The 19,000-nt window shown below is 33.0% G+C and overlaps 3 protein-coding genes across 11 annotated transcripts; all 3 read right to left on the bottom strand.

Annotated features, from left to right (window-relative positions):
• Positions 1–889: 889 nt before the first annotated feature.
• Positions 890–4,770, bottom strand: LOC111879430 (DNA-(apurinic or apyrimidinic site) endonuclease, chloroplastic). Of its 9 annotated transcripts, none has more exons than XM_042897900.2 (12): positions 4,491–4,770; positions 4,043–4,235; positions 3,638–3,717; positions 3,279–3,358; positions 2,867–3,157; positions 2,388–2,692; positions 2,168–2,278; positions 1,929–2,066; positions 1,799–1,846; positions 1,628–1,708; positions 1,401–1,560; positions 890–1,194 (listed from the first exon to the last, which is right to left on the bottom strand). In XM_042897900.2, exons 1-12 carry the CDS (start codon positions 4,538–4,540, stop codon positions 1,073–1,075), a joined length of 1,659 nt encoding a protein of 552 aa, XP_042753834.1. In that variant the 5' UTR covers positions 4,541–4,770; the 3' UTR covers positions 890–1,072. The 9 variants fall into 9 exon arrangements, with proteins under 9 accessions (XP_042753834.1, XP_023731654.1, XP_042753835.1 ...); XM_023875886.3 differs by having other exon boundaries at positions 4,043–4,220; XM_042897901.2 differs by having other exon boundaries at positions 4,097–4,235; positions 4,491–4,769.
• A 944-nt stretch (positions 4,771–5,714) lies between these two features.
• LOC111879422 (glycosyltransferase-like At2g41451) lies at positions 5,715–10,116 on the bottom strand. The gene is made up of 11 exons (XM_023875879.2): positions 9,646–10,116; positions 8,176–8,325; positions 8,024–8,076; positions 7,831–7,939; positions 7,587–7,721; positions 7,438–7,482; positions 7,175–7,362; positions 6,804–6,945; positions 6,551–6,597; positions 6,327–6,414; positions 5,715–6,161 (listed from the first exon to the last, which is right to left on the bottom strand). Exons 1-11 carry the CDS (start codon positions 9,991–9,993, stop codon positions 5,910–5,912), a joined length of 1,557 nt encoding a protein of 518 aa, XP_023731647.1. The 5' UTR covers positions 9,994–10,116; the 3' UTR covers positions 5,715–5,909.
• Positions 10,117–14,338: 4,222 nt separating this feature from the next.
• Positions 14,339–18,797, bottom strand: LOC111879383 (folylpolyglutamate synthase). Its single transcript, XM_023875825.2, has 16 exons — positions 18,560–18,797; positions 18,116–18,315; positions 17,814–18,025; positions 17,665–17,730; positions 17,272–17,381; positions 17,102–17,162; positions 16,927–17,010; positions 16,719–16,775; positions 16,541–16,601; positions 16,357–16,403; positions 16,183–16,260; positions 15,595–16,080; positions 15,435–15,513; positions 15,194–15,349; positions 14,695–14,894; positions 14,339–14,611 (listed from the first exon to the last, which is right to left on the bottom strand). The coding sequence occupies exons 2-16, from the start codon at positions 18,282–18,284 to the stop codon at positions 14,552–14,554; spliced, it is 1,926 nt and encodes a 641-aa protein (XP_023731593.1). The 5' UTR covers positions 18,285–18,315; positions 18,560–18,797; the 3' UTR covers positions 14,339–14,551.
• Between the last annotated feature and the right edge of the window lie 203 nt (positions 18,798–19,000).

The raw sequence follows: 19,000 nt of genomic DNA, 5'->3' as shown, positions 1-19,000 counted from the left end.
ATTTTTTGTTTTTTTTAGTTTTTTCTTTATTTGTATTTTTCTGGTTTTTAATTATTTCCTATTAATTATCAATCGTAAATATCACACATTGAATCAAAATAAAAAATATAGAAAAACCATAAATTACCCAAAAAAATAGAAAACCAAAAAAAAACTCAAACACCGAAAATATAATATACTCCAATATATTCATATACTTTACACTTTTTGAAAAATGTCAGAAAGAAGTTATCAAATTGATGAAAAACAAAACCGAAAAAGAAATATATATATATATATATATATATATATATATATATATATATATATATATATATATATATATATATATATATATATATATATATATATATATATATATATACACTATAAAACCAAGTTTAGTTTCGACTAAAAATAAAAAATAAATGAAAATAAAGAAAACAAAAAAACATAAAACCGAGTTTTGGACATGTGTGATTTTTTGCAAACTATAGGGACCAAATTTGGACTTTAAACTCAATTTTATGACTAATTTTGCAAGAAAAATAACAGAATTAACCATAAAACTCATTAAATGAGCTAGAATAGTAACTCTGCATAAAAATTGTGGCCAGAATCAACCAAAAAAATAAATAACAGGGTTTCTTCCTGTTACGCGTGAAAAACTTGGGACTTTTATGATATTTTCCCTTTTATAAAACAACTCTTTATAGTTTCATTTACTTTTATTATAATACTAAGTTTACATTTATTCATATTACATAATTGCTCTGGTATTAATCATTTATTCATATTTATTCTTTTATTATATTGTATTGTGAAAAACTTATCCACTACAACAATATGTTAATTAGTTTAGCTGGTACTCAGAGTCTGCAATTTGATGGATTTTTCAAAGGACAACGTGTTAACAAAAAAAACAATATAAAATATAATGTTATAATAAAAGGAAATAAATTGTCTAGAGTATAAACACTTATATTCCTAGCAATCTATCTGTCCTTGGTGATGAAAAGGGGAGTTGAGATTTTAAAGCAAAAGCCTTACATAAGTGCTATTTTCTCGACTTAAGTCCTTCAGACAGTTTGGATTACAGCTTAAGAACAAGGCCAATTGGACAGTGATCACTGCCTGTAACATCTGGAAGAATGAAAGAGTCATGGACTTTATCTGCAATCGACTCTGATACAAGGAAGTAGTCCAGCCTCCATCCTGTTTCACAATTCACATTTAGGTTTACCATAACTCTTTACATTTGAATGCAACAAATAGCAACCTACTTCTATTAATTTGTTTATAATAGCAACCATTTCACTCTTTCTCCATGATTCCATCATAACAAACACTACCTAAAAGGCTAAAACATTTTTAAAATAAAATCTTATATATTTATAATATACAAATAAAGACAAAAGTACCTCTGTTATTTTTTCGCCCACCATGCCTGAAACCCCAGTAAGTATAGCCAACAACATTAGGATGCTGTTTCCGGAAGGTATCAACAAAACCTTTTTTTAGGAAATTTTCCTCAAATGACATTCTTTCCTCAATTGTAAAACCAGCACTTCGCTTGTTTCCCTACAGACAATAACAAACAATAAACAAAAGATGAATCTTAACCTAACTTCTTATATACACAACTTACTGCAGGATTGTAGATGTCTATTTCTTGATGAGCACAATTCAGATCACCAGTTAAGATGACAGGTTTTGACTTTTCCAGCTCCTATATGTATAATCAATAATTATTGTATACAAAAATTATCATAATAGACAAAATCAAAACAAAAGTTAACAACAATATGTAATTAATTACCTTCACATAATTGCTAAGAGTAGGATCCCACTCTGTTGTCCTGTATGACTATAGATATAAATGCATCAACACAAATTATTACTAAAGATAACACATAACAAAATGGTAAAAAGATGAGTAGTTGTTTTACCAGCCTTTTCAGACCATCACCAGAATTAGGAACATATCCACTTATTAGATAAAATGAATCAAATTCTGTTGTCACAAGCCTTCCTTCATTATCATGATCTGATATCCCAACTCCATATCTAACAGAAACTGGTGGTATCTGTCAGGAAAGCCATTGTTTAGGTGATATAAAACATATACAGAACCAAATATTTTTCTTTTTAAAAAAAAAAAGTTTTATAAAGAGATGAATGAGCATACCCTAGAGATAATTGCAGTCCCAGAGTATCCAAGCTTTGAGACACTACAAGTCCAAAAGCTATTCTCATATCCTTCCAAAAGACGTTGTTTGATTGCTTCTACATCTTTCTCCTGTTTTCACAAAAAAAAAAAAAAATGCAATAAGCCACCGATACATTATACAGAAACAAACTGTTTCTTGTATTGATAAAATTAATGAAGGGAGGAAACAGAAACTTACCTGCAATTTTGTTTCTTGTAAGCAAAGTACATCAAAATCTTCTCTTTGTGCAAGCTCTAAAGCAGAAAAGCTCTCCAGTTTTAGCAAAGCCCTCAAACCATTGACATTCCAAGACATTAGCTTCACATGTTTTGCATCATCAGCAAGAGGAGGAGGTCTCATAGTTCTAGGGTTGTAAGGTATCCAATCTTTTTGTGGCTTCTTGTGAGCAAGAACAGTCCATGGTTCAACTGGAAGTTCAGAAACATCCATCTTATTGCATGTTTCAGAAACAACTTCTGATGTTAAGCAGGTTGCTTTTTTACCTGAATTCATACACATACCCCATGTAAGATCAATTTGAGTTAAGATAAATTGCAGAAAATAGCAACATGTAAAACGAAACTTGTAAGCATATTACAATTTTTTTCGTTTTATAAATTGTATTATATGAGAAGATGGAAGAAGGTAGGTATAGGTTAAAGTAGTTAAAGAAGTACCTGACACCTTATTGGTGTTCAGAGGAGGCTCTTTCTTGGTATTACTTTTAGCTTTAGATTTTGTCTTTGCAACTCTTGACTGCATATGTCCACAAGTCTCAACAGTGATGTTTGGATCTGCATGGGTTTGTTTTGCACGTCTCGTGCTCCTTTTATCTACAGAATTAACAGTGCTCATAACCTCAGCATGTTCTTCAGCAGACAAACTTTTTGCCTTCCTTTTGGAAACCTTTTCACCATGAACATCATTCACTCTGGTGGATTTTTCATCTTCAACAACCTCTTGAAACTCTTCATACAAAAAAAATACATAAAGATTCTTAATGAGCCACATGAAAAACTTAAAAACTACATTTGTAGCTCCAAATTGTTGAGTGTGTTCAATAGATTCATGACTAGTAGACAACATTACCATCAACTTCTTCAGAAAAGAATTTGTTCCAAGTGCATACAAGATCATCTTTAGAACCTGCTGTTGGAACCCCCACACTCCTACAATTCAAAAACCTCAATAAGGAGATTTGATCTCATAAACCATAATGCTGTAGTGTAGTTCTCCACAATGATCGATAATATGTTGAAGTTTCTTTTCTTTCAACTCAATCATGACATGCTAAAAGGGAAAAAGTTTCTTCCCTTACAAGGAAAATGAACTGATAAAAGGGTTATAACAGTATAAGCATTAATCAGAATGGTTGATCTCATTTCCAGCAGCAATAAATCATGAGTGTTTAATGGAAATAAGACTAGGCATAGCATAGAGGTAGCTACCTCAATTTAGTTTTAAGCTCTTGAACTGTCATTCCAGCAGAGGTTTCCCCATTGTTGTTGGCACCTTCAGCTGTAGTTTCCTGCAAAACATTAAAAACTAAACAAAGATGATGAAACTAATAATGACAAGAGTGATATGTTCAATTAAAGAAAAACGTGGAAAGAGTAGAAGGGATGTGAAGAAAAAATTGTATAATAACATGATGAGTACACACAGAAGATGACAGTATAAAGGAATTCACAATTCATTATGGTACCATTTATGGTCGATTATACTTTTCATGTAGTTGAACTCTTCTAAATTTTGAAAAAACTCAACTTTTTTCAATTTGCAGTGCTTCGATATTCAATGAAATTGCAAATTTCCCTTTTGGATATTTCATGAACGCAACAAGGAAAACGCACATTCAATGGAAAGTGGAAGTTCATAAATCCGTCTAAGTTAGATGAATGAATAACCTCTGGCTGGCTGCTTAAGGAACATTTCGACTTTGAACTTGAAGAGAGTTCTTGACACCCCATTCGTCTAGATATCCCAAAATTCAGAGCTCCAATTTTCAAGTTCTTCGGAATTACTCCGATCCTATTACCAAAAAAGCTGGTAAGCCTTGAGAAAGTGAGTAAAACCTGCTACTATTTCAAGCAAATAAAAAAGGGGGGGAAATAACTGGACCATTCGAAAGATGTATAAGCTTTTTTGTCCAGAACAAAATGAAAAGCATTGTTCTTTGGTCAAAAAAAAAAAACCCAGTAAAGGAAAACAAGTAACAAATGATTTAGGCACATAAAAGATAAAAGTTTGGTTACAAAGGTAAAACTGTTTTAGGAAATGCTAACTTGAGACTTGTGATACCTTTGGGGAATAAGGAAATTGCGAAACCCTAAATTCAACGTATAATTCATTAGATTTAAAGAAATGCGTACATAAGAGGAAGGCGGGGAATTGTGTTGGAGTTAATGGTGATTCCCGCTCATGACGACGGTATAGGAAGCACTGAAAGTCGGGGTTAGAGGCCACGTGTGGATTCAAACTCGTTCAGCAGAAAATAAACAAACACTTGATGATTGACTTCTTGCTGGTGGCCATATACTCCAATGACTAGGGCAATCTATTTGAAAAAAAAAAAAAAAAAAAAAAAAAAAAAAAAAGGTTAAAACCGTTAATGTTTATGCTAGAGGATCACAAAAAGGTCCGGTTCATTCTTTAGTTTGATGCTTGGGTCTTTTGGTTTTTCTGAATCTGGTATCGATTTTCTTTATTCGGTGTTCTTTTGGAATGATCTTTTCAAAATGATCATGTTCTGTATGAATCCGGTCTTGCAATCTATTCATTTTCTTTTCTTGGTTTGGAATCTGGCTTTTCAGTTCGATTTTGGGTTTTTTTTTATTTTGTTTTTAATTGAACTTCATTGTCTTGTGCAAAGGCTTTGACCTTAACTCGAAATTTTGTGGGTAGATACATGTTGCAATGTGGCTTTTCAATTACTGGAAGTGAGAGGTTGGGGGATAAATAGTTTGCCGGAAGTAGGAGGTGGGGAGACCGATCATTGGAGATGAGGAATAGGTAGATCATGGCTCCGATAATTGTAAAGTGTGGGTTGAAACCACAAATGAAAGTTTTAGTAACTATAAATATTGAATGTGGTTATCAAGCGTGTGAAGGGGGGAGGGGGTTACAGAAAGTGAGAGATGGAGAGTTAACATCTGGACATGTGGGGTGAAGAATGGTTATCATCCATTTCTCTTGGATGAACAAAATAGTTGTACATAGTGCTTATTCATTTGTACCTCTTAAAATTCATCGTTTGATGAATATGTTTTTTTATAGTAATAAAAGATATATACAACTATAAAGATAAGCTTATGCACAACAATTATCCGACTGTAAAATTGCATGAAATGGTAGTGTACTTTAGGCAAATGACTGTTTTGGTTTGTTCAATTCTGTTAAGAAGCAACATACTTCCCAAAAACTTGTACCTAAAAACCAATATATGAGCTGAGCCAACAGGGTTTCCAAAAGAGCAAGAAATAAAGAAAGGCATATAAAAAAAAAAAAAAAACAAAACACCAAAGGTTTCAAAAAGCCGAATCACAATGGAGATCTTACTTTGTATACATGAGAAATCAATTCACAAATACGCCAAGTGCATGAATAATGCTGTAAATACCGCTACTACCTCTGTGAATCTAACCTCCTATCTAATCTAATCTAAAATGTACATCACGCTTGGTTAAAGATCGGGAACATTCACACTAAACAATCATCACTTCATATATCATCATCCATGGTTGGAGGAGGAAGTGGTGGAACCGCCAATAAAACCACCTCAGATGCTTCTAGAACTTTCCTACCAGTCATTTCAGTCTTCTTTGAAAGGGTATCTGATCCTTCAATGGCTTTAGAGGAAATATTAGCATCATTAACGGATGACAAAACCTCGGGTTCTGGTAGACTACTTGTTTGTGCAGAGGCAATTAAAGAAGTGAAGGTGCCAGATTCTCTTAATCCTTGCATGATCACCTATTCAAGTGCCAAGATATGAACATATTAAATAAACTTGAGGCAGCAGTGTTTGGTACATGCATCAAAACTATCAAAAGTGGAATGGAATCCATTTATCTGTGATTCCAACAAGTCACAAAAGGGAGGGTATACAAGGGAGAAATAAAAATAAAAACTACTGACCATAGGAGCATAAATGCGAGTCAAAATTCCCTTCCTCATCAGTTTCATATTTAAAGCTTTATCAGTCCATACAACATGTTCACGATACCTGTAGAATTTAAGTGTCAAGAAGTAGTAAAGGCCCTATTCACATTTTTTGCAACATATATATATGGTATTACTTCATCAAATCTATAGCTGAAATCTAAATACAAACTATATAAAAAAAGCACAGAAATTCTTACCAGCTTAGCATCTCCTCCTCTGTTGCAGTTGATGCAATTATAAAAGCCTGCAGCCAGCACAATTAGTGAGATCATCAAGATGATATGACAAATTATCCCAATTACAAACTGATTAGGATGTTCTAATGAAGTTGCAACATTTACATTCTTGAAAAGTTTTCAAGTTAAAGTTGGTTATTTGCTCATTATCGTCATGATAATTCTAATATTTACAAGTTAAATTTTCTCACTATCTTTCAAAATCAATACTCACAGATCTGTCAAATTCCAACATGAAGCATCTTTTAACATCTTCTTTTGTAGGCTTACAGCCACATCGGTCACGCCTTGATGTCAGATCTGAAAACTTGGTGTATGTATAATGCAGAACAGCAGCCTCATCCAGTTTGATCTCACTACATCCAGTCCACACATACATAAAACTTATTAAAGATTCAGTTGCTAAGCTGCTGTTTCTATTCTACTTAATGGGGACAAATACAATACTTGATCCAGTAGGCTATATATGTGTGTGTGTTTCTTTATGACTTAATGCAGAAAGAACGACTCAATAGACAACAAGTAGTAGTAGCTGATTTGATGTAATATGGCTATAATATGAGTAAGGGAAATGGTAGGTATTACTTTGGAGTCTTCATGTAGTTGTGCCATCTATGTGCACCATTAGGACGCAAATGATGTTGGATACGTGCAGCAGACTTCCCATTTCCATATGTCAAAAAGTAGTTAGGATTATTACGAGTTGATTCCTTATAATTACCAAAGTATGTATCCTTTGGTAGGTGATCATAATTCTTCTTGAACATTGACACCTGCAGAAATTAGGAATTAGAAAGGAATTGAATTCCAATTCCCATGGAATCCAGCAAAACAAACAAGTTCTATACCTCACTGAAAGGATCCTTTATGTCATCTCGTTCTACACTGCTCTCCTACAAAATGTGACACAGAATATCACTAAATCAAAGTGTCTGCTTAAAGTTAAAATAAAAAAGAAAGTATCAATCAATAGAAAGCCATAATGAACATAACTTACATAATTTGGAAACACAACCATATCAACATTTTGAGGGACATCTGACAAAAGCTTTCTAAGAGAGTATTCACGAGTGCCAGCTGGATGTATCAATTCATCAGTGTCCAGATGAAGGATCCAATCCAGGTTAGCTTCCTACAAGTGAACAGAAAAGACCATGTCATTAAATGTACACAAAGATTAATCACAATAAAAAGAAAATACAAGTTTTTCTGTTTTTTAAAGATAAGTAATGATTTGATACCCTTGCCATGACAATAGCCATTTCCATATTGAGGGACTGCTTGACAAACAGCTCATAGTTGCATGGTTTGTAGAAGAAGCTTGAAAGCCATGTCTCATTCCATATCCGGCTGAAGATCAAAATATGGTTTTCATAGGAATTTATAAATACAAAGTGAATACTTAAAAAAAAAAAAAGGGTAAATGTAACTAACCTCTTGGCTTGTTTTTCTTCAAGTTCTCTTGTCCTGTATATCACCTTGACCTCCTGTGAATAAATTATGGTGAATTTTTTTATTGGAAAACAAACAAACACATATCATATATGTTATGAAAGATCAAAACTTTGTAGTAGATGTAAACTCACAGGGATAGACTCCAAGACTTTAGATACACCTGGGGATGCGGCTTTTCCTTCCACAAACAAGAAGAAGGTTGAAACACCAATGATTTTATGATAGAAGATCCATGGTAATATTTGATCTAAGCCAGCAGAAGTACTTGTAGTAATGCATATCTGTAATAAAAAGATTTTTCAGTATAATGGCTGTTAGTGGGTCTTAGGAGTTTTTAGTTAGCGGTCTAACATGTTACAGTTATTAAGTTAGTGATCAGGTCAGGTCGTTATATAAATATGGCCTATCTTTTAGTATTTTTTTTTTAGTTATCACAAGCTCTACCTAGTTGCTGTTTCTTTTTGACTTAATGGATTTAAGCACCTAATCTGGACAACTATTTATGGCTGTTTCTTTTTGACTTAATCAAGACAGAATGGCATCCTAGCCCATCCTACTAGACTTAACTGGTTCATTTATTGAATTGGTTATAGTTTATTTTATTTACGAGGTTATTGTTTTTATTTTATTGATCATGAAAATTTGTGTTGAATTTAAGGTACTAATGATGCTGTAGTTAAATATAATTACATTTGTATCATTACTTATATAAAATAAAAACTTCAGTCTATAGCAACTTCTATATAGACAGATTATTTCATCATCGTCATTTCTAAATAGAAAGGTAAAATGGTTCTTTACTATATTCAGACAGTTCATTCAGGTTTAAAAAGAAACAACCCCTAACTTGATCCAGTTAGACATCATTTACCAATTCAGCCACTTTATTTACATAGGATTTGATGAGAAATGAAAGAAACAACCCCTTAATCCAGTATGTTATATATGGGTGCTTCTTCTTGACTTAGTACAAAAAAATGACTTAATAAAGAAAATCAGGGAAATGTGACTTAATAAAGAAAGTCTGGGAAATGTGGCATACCACAATTAAGTGCTAGCTTTTTACAAATTAGTCATTTATTTTTCTCCATCCACTTCCCAAGTGTGGAATTATTTTCTACAATGCACCAGAATGGAGATGAGACACCCTTTTCCTTTGGCCTATACACTTATTTATTGCGTTTCCTATGGAAAAATAGCAAAGGGTTTTGTAGATTCTTAGGTTACTATATCATCGGTTCACAATTTGATCCCACTTTTATCCTACTAGCTTCAGGAAGAAACATTGTAAATGCCTCTGAATTATGATATATCAGATACGATATTGAGCCCTAACCCATTGAGACAAGCATACACCTTTTTTTTTCAAAATTTGAATCGCAGTTATCTTCAGAAAACCTAAAGATTCCACGACAAATATATCCATGAAGATTAACATACCAATTATTTGAAATTCATATAGTAATAGACTATGACTTTTTGGGTTCAAAACGGAAGTTGAAGACAAGTACATGATCAATAAAAAACAATCTCGTTTTCCCAAATCAACCAAAGAATTAATCGAAGATAAAAAATAAAATCTGTGGATGTCTGGATGATACCTTAGGTTTTAGATCGGATTTGTAGTTGAATTTCCAATCCCTATAATAAGGGAAGGAAATGGAGCGGCTTTGACCCAATAGATCCGCACAATTCGAGGAAGAAGTTCGCGTAAGCTGTTCGGAGGAGGTAGAAGCATCCATACCCGGGAACTCAAGACGATCTTTGGGGCCCCACCGGGTTGTTGGATCATCGATTTCGCCACGCCATTGGAGAAGGAAGGCGAAGGCTGCTAGAGAGAGAGGAAGAACTGTGAGTAAGAGCAAGATTTTTGAATTGAAAATCTGAGAAGATTGTGCTGAAGATGACGACGAGGAACCGGGTCTGAGAGAAGAATATAGACCCGCCATTGATGATCGATGATGATACTAAGAATCAAAAATGCAAGGAGATGGAGAGCGTTTGTTGTGGGCTTTGGGTGTGTGAAATACTGAAAGAAGGAGAGCCGTTTTGTTGTTGCCTGTTGGTGTCTTGGTGTTGCCGTCTTATATTTAAAGTTTTAAACTTAAATATTAAAGTTTGAAGCATCCTACAACTTCTATATATTTTAGGGGTATTTAGATTCTATGTTTTGTAAATTCGCCCCCAAAATCCAAACTTTCCATCTCCCTATGTATGACTTTAAAGCTTCCTTGTGAAATACCTTGGATCCAATATCATCGTTGTGACTTAACCTATGAAAGCTTTGTATACGTACCAATAATTAATAGTCATGTGTAAAGTCATGTCGAATGTACAAAGCATGTACATTCACATCAGACGTGGTTTTACCAAAAACTCAACTCCATAATCCACTAATTCGACTCTAGGATCAATAAAGATGAAACATGACGTCTAAGACTCATTCAAGGCATTGGAATGAAATACAATGAATGCAACACATGGCAAATAAACTCATGCATATTTGGAAATAACCATCATGTTTATCCACTGATTTGGGATGAAAAACGCACATTGATGATCACCAACTTCCCAACAATCCCTAATCATGAGTGTCTTTAAGGGTGTGCGAGGTGGGTGGCAGCATAGGTCCATATCGTGGAGGGGGACAATAGTATATATGATTCGGTTCATTGTCTAACAATCGACAATCTAGTAATCAAAAAGACAAATGGTCATGTTTTTCCCAATTCTAATAGTTCATGTTATAATTAAAAATTACAACAACTCACATTTTGGAAAATTGGGCTTAACACTAAAAATTGCATTTGGGCTAATGTAAATTTATTGCAACAAGAGCTCAAACAACGATTATGTTTCTTGGTTTTCTGATTCCACTAGACTCTATCTCTTGTTTTTTATTGCACTCTGGCTCCGATTTTTATTGTCAATTGCAATTAAACAAGTGTTTCATTATTTATAATTTCTAAATTTGACGGCCTCTCATTTTTATATTTTGATTGTTGTCGTGGATTAACGAATATAATATGGTAACACACGTATAATGAATGACTGAATTTCTAACTTCACATTAGTGCATTATGAAATGTGATATCTGTTTTGAGTGATTTCTCTAATTACTATTTCTCCTTAGTCTTTGTAATTATATTTTTGTTTTGAGTGATTTATCTAATTATTATTTCCCCTTAGTCTTTGTAAGTATATTCTTGTTTGTGGCATATGCATAGTTGTTTTGAACAACATTTATGACTTTTCATATTGTTGTAAATGTTATATCATATATAATTTTTAGAAATTGTGTCTCCTAAGCATCTATTGGTAGTGAAAAACATTAAGAGAGAGAGATGAAGAATTAAGGTCACAAATTGGGGCTCTTGATAGGTTTATCCAAAATAAACCTCAACCTTCTTCTTAGAATAAAAAATAATATTGATAATGCAGGTATTGATAGAGATCAAAACTAAAGTTGTTAAAGTCTTAATTACAGTCTACAAAGTCACAAGAAATATTTAATATTTAATGGCTTGACAATGATAGCTATTGAGAATGAGATATTAGATTATATTGATTATGAAGAGTTGAAAAAGAGTTTTGTTTGCAATAACGCTATGATAGCATCCGGATTGGATTGATGTAACTGGGTAAGTTTATATATTGTATTATCGTTCATTTGTTTCAATTGGGCCCCTATATATATATATATATATATATATATATATATATATATATATATATATATATAAGGCCCAATTTTTTTTTCGCACATGACTTTCAAAATCAACGTGACACCCTTGTTCCTAATGTTTTATCTAAAGAGCATAGTTGCTCATTATATATGTTTTTTTTTACTAAGAGAATAAGCTCATTATAGATGTTTCGATGAAGAGCTTAATTGTTCATTATAGATTATTGCTATGAAAAGCATAATTGTTGAATTTGATAAAATCATTGTATTGCTTCTGCCATATATCTTACTCGCTAGACTTTTCTCCAACTTTATTCTTTTATGTGTGAGACAAATGAATGATGATATGATATTAGAAGTTATGATGAGGAGATAAGTACAAATTGAAGACCTTTTTATATAGAGTAGAAGTTGACAAACTTGTAAACTTGTCTCAGTGTTATTTTTTATGATCCTTTGAGATGTTAATTAAGAAACAATACATTTTTGAAATTTGATGAACCATGGGACTTTCGCTTTAATATGGTGGAGTTATTTCAAACAAGCCTAAAGAGTAATGTTTTATTGTTTTACTAATTTGTATAACATAAGTTTAAGTAAACTAGGTAGTAGGTACTAAGATTAGTGTTTAACTTTAAATTAGAATGAGTTCAGGGAAACAAGTAGAATGCATGTAGGTTATACTACCATTGTGGCATTGTCTGCTAAATTGTTTTATGTTTGGAACTACAGTTTATGATTTTCTTTTTCTTGGATTAACATTTTTGCCATGCATGAAATCATGGTAAATACTAGAAGTAAGAGAATTCCTCGATATGGACAATCTACTAGCTAGTGTGACACCTAGTAGATTGGGGAAGGACAAAGCAAATGTGCTCATGAATTTTCAAACCATAGTGGACTGGGGCAAATGCATACAACATAATTAATTAAATAAGTAATATCTATTCACCATAAGATAATTAACAAAACGTCGTGCTTTTATTTACGTATGTAACGTTACTCTCTCAGACCTTGTAGCTTTATTCGAGGTATTCCTACATGCATAAATCAAAGGCTCAAAAAGTTGGTGTTACAAGACAGATATTTTGTCACTAGCAATAAACAAAAAAGGAAAATAAGGATTATCAACACAATGTCAGCATCAGATTAGTGACTAAATTAACGATCACAAATTAAATACTCAACCCACCGTTATGATGGTGTAACGAATGGATAGTAATTGCACAATGATGACAATTATTAACAACTGTTTACTTACCTATAAAGAAAAAGGATGTATTTTCTAACATTGATAATAATGATTTCCTAACCACTCATACAAGTATATGAAAATTCGAGGGGATCGAGAATTCTAAATTTGGCTTTGATAATTATTTTGGAGTATTAATTAAAATCCATGAGGTGTTGTGATATTTGTTGTTATTACTTATTGATTAGACTGTGCATACCACGTTTCAAAATCAAATACACCGCTAAATCAATCACATGTATGGTTGAATCACTACGGAGTGAAGGACGCCAGGTGTAAGAACATGACATGTTGGATCTAACCTATCATGTTCTAAGTCTAACTAAGAAAAAACAACACTTGTTTTTACTCAAAGCTAAAAGAAAACGTCCATCACTTCTGACTTTAATTTATTGGTTACGGCATTTTGTTTCCTATTACACATAGATCACAAAAACACAAACTAAAAAGACAATCACATAATACCAAAAAAATACTTTCATTATTTAATGGATTTAATAATTTATAATTATTTTTTTATTATTTCTTAAAACTGTTCTAGTTTTAGAGATAATTGTGCCATTTACAAAACTAAAATATGATAACATGAATATTAAAAACGATTCAAAGCAGAATCATAAAATATCAAAAATGGATGAGATCATTTTACAATGATCATATAAATTTATTTATAGTTCGCATAAAATAATCAATGAATTGCGAAATAATTTTTTTTGAATGGTGTCTACCAAAAAAAAAAGTGTAAATCAGCTGATATATTTTAAAATACACGTTTATTAACGGTTTATATATTACAAAATACATTAATAGATTATGAAATACATTCACATGTTGCATAATAATAATATAGATTTTTTCTGTTTTGTTTTTCTATTTTCAAAGATATTTGTGCTCAAAAATATTATGAAATGAGTTGTCATTATAAATACCAAAAAGGTGGCCGTTTTCGTTTTGTCAAGTCGACCACTCATTTAACCATTTTTGTTATTTTTTGTGATTTTTCTTAGATTAAAATTCATTGTTTGACTCGTTTTAATGATTTGGATTTATTTAGTGATGTGCTTTGTATAAATTATTTTTGATTTTTTATATTAAACATTAAAGAGTAAAGTGAAATAACAGTTTGAGTACGTTTCTGAAGATATAAGTGGTATAACATTTTCTTTCAAATTTAATCAAAACAATACTCATATAACTCACTCATTACCATTGAAAAAAAAAATCAAATTTGGTGTTTACATCAAGTTGAGTAACATTTGGTGCGCAGATTGAAGATGCTATTATCCCAACTTACAGTTTTATTAAAGTTGGGGGTAAATATAAAATACCGAAAAAAAAAGGTTAAAAACCAATACACTTGAGAAAATGAACAAGTACATGCTTAAAATGTGATACAAGATAGTTATACAAGACATTATAAATTATTCATCATCAACTAAAGTCTAGAAGTGTTGCCATGACTTTTCCTTCAATTTGTATAAGTCAAAAATAGTTATCGTCATGTTTACAACTGAACATTTAAATGTTGATAGCATTTTTTGTATAAGAATTTTCAAAGATGACATAATAACTACCTCCTCAGTAGCTTCAGGACATCACCAACAAGATGCAACGATCCAGTTACAAGAACCTGTTAATAATTAATTTTTCCATCTTTAGTCACTCAACAAACAGCCTTTTGGTAATATTTCATTTGTTTAGAGAGAATATTACCTGAAGCCTAAGTGAAGGGTTTTCTCTAGCAGATTTTCTTAACCATGAAACTGCCAAGGGTAGTGATGGAAAAACTGCACTGCAACTAAAGTTTCCATTTGCAGGATTGCAGTGAGATATATCATCATACAGGAATTCAGGAGGTGGTAAATTTTCAGCAGCTTCCGTCTTCAGTTTCACACTTTTGTTTACCCCAATGTCTGCAAATTGCAATGCATCAAGTATGTTAAAATCTTTGTAGCCTATTCCTGACCGATGATAAAGATGAGAAAGGGCATTCTCATCATTTACACAAACACACACACACACGAGAGAGAGAGAGAGAGAGAGAGAGAGAGAGAGCGTTTTGGGCAATTTTTGTTTCATTGATATTAGTCTCGGTCAATCTGTTATGTCATGTCAATTGTCATGTGTAACAAATTGGGCCTTAAAGATTAGTGGGGTCTGCTAGTCTCTAGAATTTGGGATTTTGTTTGTTTAATAAAAAAAAGTAAAAAACCTTTTCCATGAATAATTCTTTCCCAAACTCTTTGGAGGTTGAACTGCCATGTCAGATCCTTTGAGGGGATGCTCAAAGGGATGTCTGAAGCACCAGAAGTAACCTTGCTGTATGTTGAGATACTTGGGACAAAAATTGCTTTTGAGAAATCAGAACCTGCTCATGTTAATGAAAAATATTTTTAAAAAAAAAATGATATTCAGCAATAGTAAAAAAAAAAAGGATATATAATATGAAATACCTGATGAAGCACATATATCCACAAGTCTTGGAAGAATAACTTCTGGATCTCTCATATCCATGCAATTAAATAACAGAATCTGATAAACAAACATAAGCAGCTGTGTTTTAACTAATATAACAAAATATGCAATCATGATTTGTAATGTGATTTAATTTACCCTTTTGGATATTGTTTTAGATTCTTCCTGTTCCTTTGAATGTTGAATAGAAATATCTTCCATGTTTTCACCTTTAGAAAAGGAAGATGACACTGGTCTATGAATCTTTTCCTTGACAACATTAGAAAACCATTTAGCACAAGCATCCATGCTCTCAGGACTATGAGCTCCATCCAAGTAAAAAATCAACTCCCCACAACAACTTTTATCAGATCCCATTTGATCATTTAACCCCAAACACGAGTCATGAACTATTTGAGCCCTTCCTGGAAGATATGCACTTGAAAGACCCCTCAAGAACGCCTCAGGTAAACTGTTATAACTCACATTTGGGAACAATTTTTCCCAGTTTCCTCTAGTATTGAGCCAACTTTTACAAAGAGAAACAGCAAGCCCAGCATTTGCAAGCTGGTGATCACCAGATAGACTTAGCTTCACCCCTTTCAACCTTTCATATGTAAGTGGTGCTACTATTTGCAATGGAGCCTAACATTCATTATTGAAAAGGAAGCTATTTAGTTTCTTATTGTTTCCAACTTTATCCATACAGAGAAAAAAAAAAAACAAAAAAAGAGGGTCCAAGGGTACCTCCACTTCATGTGCCCTCTGGTTAAGAACATCCATTGCTTCAGGAAGTTGAGGTACAGTGAATGCAGGAACTTGAGGCTTTACAAAACACATTAAAAATAAAAAGACTTTAACAATGGAAAACTATCAGAGACACGTATGTAGAGTAGTTTGAATGTACCTACTTCTTTGTACCTTAAATATCCCAGCTTTATGTGAAGCAATCTTTTCAAGAGTATCTCCTACAGTTAAAGCACTAACCACTATATCAGACTTGTCAAGAGTTGAAGAGATGTGTATTTTGACCATTTACTTATGAACGTTTTGATTTGGGTTTATTTGGTAAAAAAGTTAGTTACATTGTGTGAAGAAAACTCACCGAGAATTTCCATGTGATCAAAACCAAGAGAAGTAATGCCACACACAGTAGGATCTTGAATCTGCAATGGTGACCAGATTTCAGGTAAAAAAAGAAAGGGCTTTTTTAAAAACATTTTCTACCAAAAAAAAATGATAAACAATGAGATGAAGAAAAAAGTAAAAGAAAGGTGTATTACCACATTCGTTGAATCGTTTTTCCCTCCAAGACCAACTTCAATAATAGCAACATCGACCTGCAATGAACAGAGTAATGGAATAAGCAAGGTAATGGAATGAGTCATTACATTCCATTGTCATGTTTGGTTGGGAATGGATCATTAAAACATATTGTATGCTATGCACAATTAAAAACCTAAATGAAACTAGAGATTTAAAATTTTATACCTTTTCGGATACAAATATCTTTAATCCCAGTAGAGTAAGGAACTGAAAGAGTGGAGGCATTGGCAAGTCTTCTGTGACTTTATCCTGCCAAATTACATATCCAGGAAAAAAAATATATACATATCAGAACCAGCTATTACAGTTCATAAAACTATCTTTAGTAATGATGTAATACCTTCAACTGATGCCAGCAACCCCAAAAATATAATAAAAATTGCCCTTCGGATATTTCCAACCTACACATTCAGCATTTAGATTTAGAACAAAAATGTTAAAAACAGATATACAGGATAATTCTATATGATGTAAAAAGAATGAAACAATGGAACACAACTAGATACATACCCATTAAGACGGAACCTTTCTTTCACATCAATTAAATGTGGAGAAGTAAACAAGCCAGTTTTAAAACCACTCTCCCTTAAAATTGCTTCACAAAATGTGCATGTTGAACCCTGATATATTATGAACTTTATCAGAAGAAACGAAAAAAGAGTGTCCAAAGAAATATTAAAATTTGTCATTATAACAGTTATAGTCGCCTGTTGTTCACCATCACTTCTAGAGAGAAAGGGTAAAATGGTCGTTTACTCAGATTTATAATCATTTATACATACAGCACTTGATGGAAGAAAACAAGAAACAAGCACCAAGAAAAAATAAATGGAAATCTCTAAGTATTGACGATATGACTTGATAACAGTTCAGAAAGATATAAACAAATGGATGTAGATGTACCTTTCCTTTGGTTCCAGCAACATGGATAATGTTAAGGTCAGCAATTTGTTTCTCTATGCCTAATATCTGAAATACAAAATCATAATAATGTTTAGGCGGATATCTATGATATGCATTTCTCATGACACATTTCCATATTATCAAGTTACCTGGACATACATTGACATCCTCTCAAGCTTCTTGTATTTAGCATCTGTATTTGCATTTCCATCACGTCTTTTTCCTGTGATCAGAGATGAAAGCGCTTCCATGGCAGCTTCGTATGTAAATGGTGATTGCAACTCTTGCATGCTTTCACTGGCTACACTACTACTGTTTCTTGTTAGCACAGTTTGAGAAGACATGTTTGCATATTGTAATCCTGAAACATTTGGATTTTGCTAGGTTTTAAGTTTCTGTTTAAGTGTTTATTCCGAGTATCAGACAAAATATATGTAAGGGTCATGTATACCTTTCTGATGTCTCTTCTCAAGTGAATGAAATGCTTTAAGTGCAGTGAGATTGTAGGCATTCAGAAAATGAGTAGAATGTTGAATTTCCCATGTTCTTCTATCAACGTGCAGGAGTTCCCTCCCACCAAGTATTCCTCGCCTCATGTAAGTGTTCGAGTGTACATGCATTAACTGTGCCCACAGCCTCAATAGCGGATAACTATAATGTTAAAGGATGTTGGAATCAGAACAATCCAAGTAACAAAAGTGGATTCTAAACCAAATTCGTAAATTAAAAAGTAGAACTTGACAATTCACAACTCTTCTATACTTCGCAAATCATATCCAATAGTAAAAGCCACGCCGAGGATTCTTAGCTTACAATTAGGTATTGTGCATCGACAAAAGAAAGTATATTTACAGTTAAGGGGCCCAAATTCATGATTATAAGTTGAAGAACTCACTTGGCAAAAACAGAGGAGAACCTAGGGCTCCGGGAAAGGAACTTGTGTTCGATCTTTTACTCGGGTGACGTGAGGCTAGAGCCGCCGAAGAGGGATAGGATGAGACGCCATTAATGGGCTCCTCTGTCCTTGGTGAGAGATCAGAGAAGTGTCCCGAGCCCCGACCGAGTGAACGGAATCTATGCTAGGCAAGATTTTGGGGCGGCAAAAGCGTTCCATCGGTGTGGTGCTGATTTATGTCAGAATGTGTATCCCACTCGCGGAAGAATCTTATCAAGAAGTTGCAGAAGTGGTCCTTGCACTATCAACCTGTAGACAAACCACACAGGTTTATTTTAGGGGTTTGATATCAAACCGAAAATACCGAGAAGCAAAATGGCTGAGATGAAGGTATTGAATACTGAACCAAACTGGATGTACCGGTACTACCTCTTAGATTTT

Source organism: Lactuca sativa, chromosome 9 (assembly GCF_002870075.4).
Source record: "Lactuca sativa cultivar Salinas chromosome 9, Lsat_Salinas_v11, whole genome shotgun sequence".
In the NCBI taxonomy this organism is placed as follows: Eukaryota; Viridiplantae; Streptophyta; class Magnoliopsida; order Asterales; family Asteraceae; genus Lactuca; species Lactuca sativa.
The sequence above is the reverse complement of the archived record's forward strand: the minus strand, read 5'-3'. Positions and strand labels throughout refer to the sequence as shown.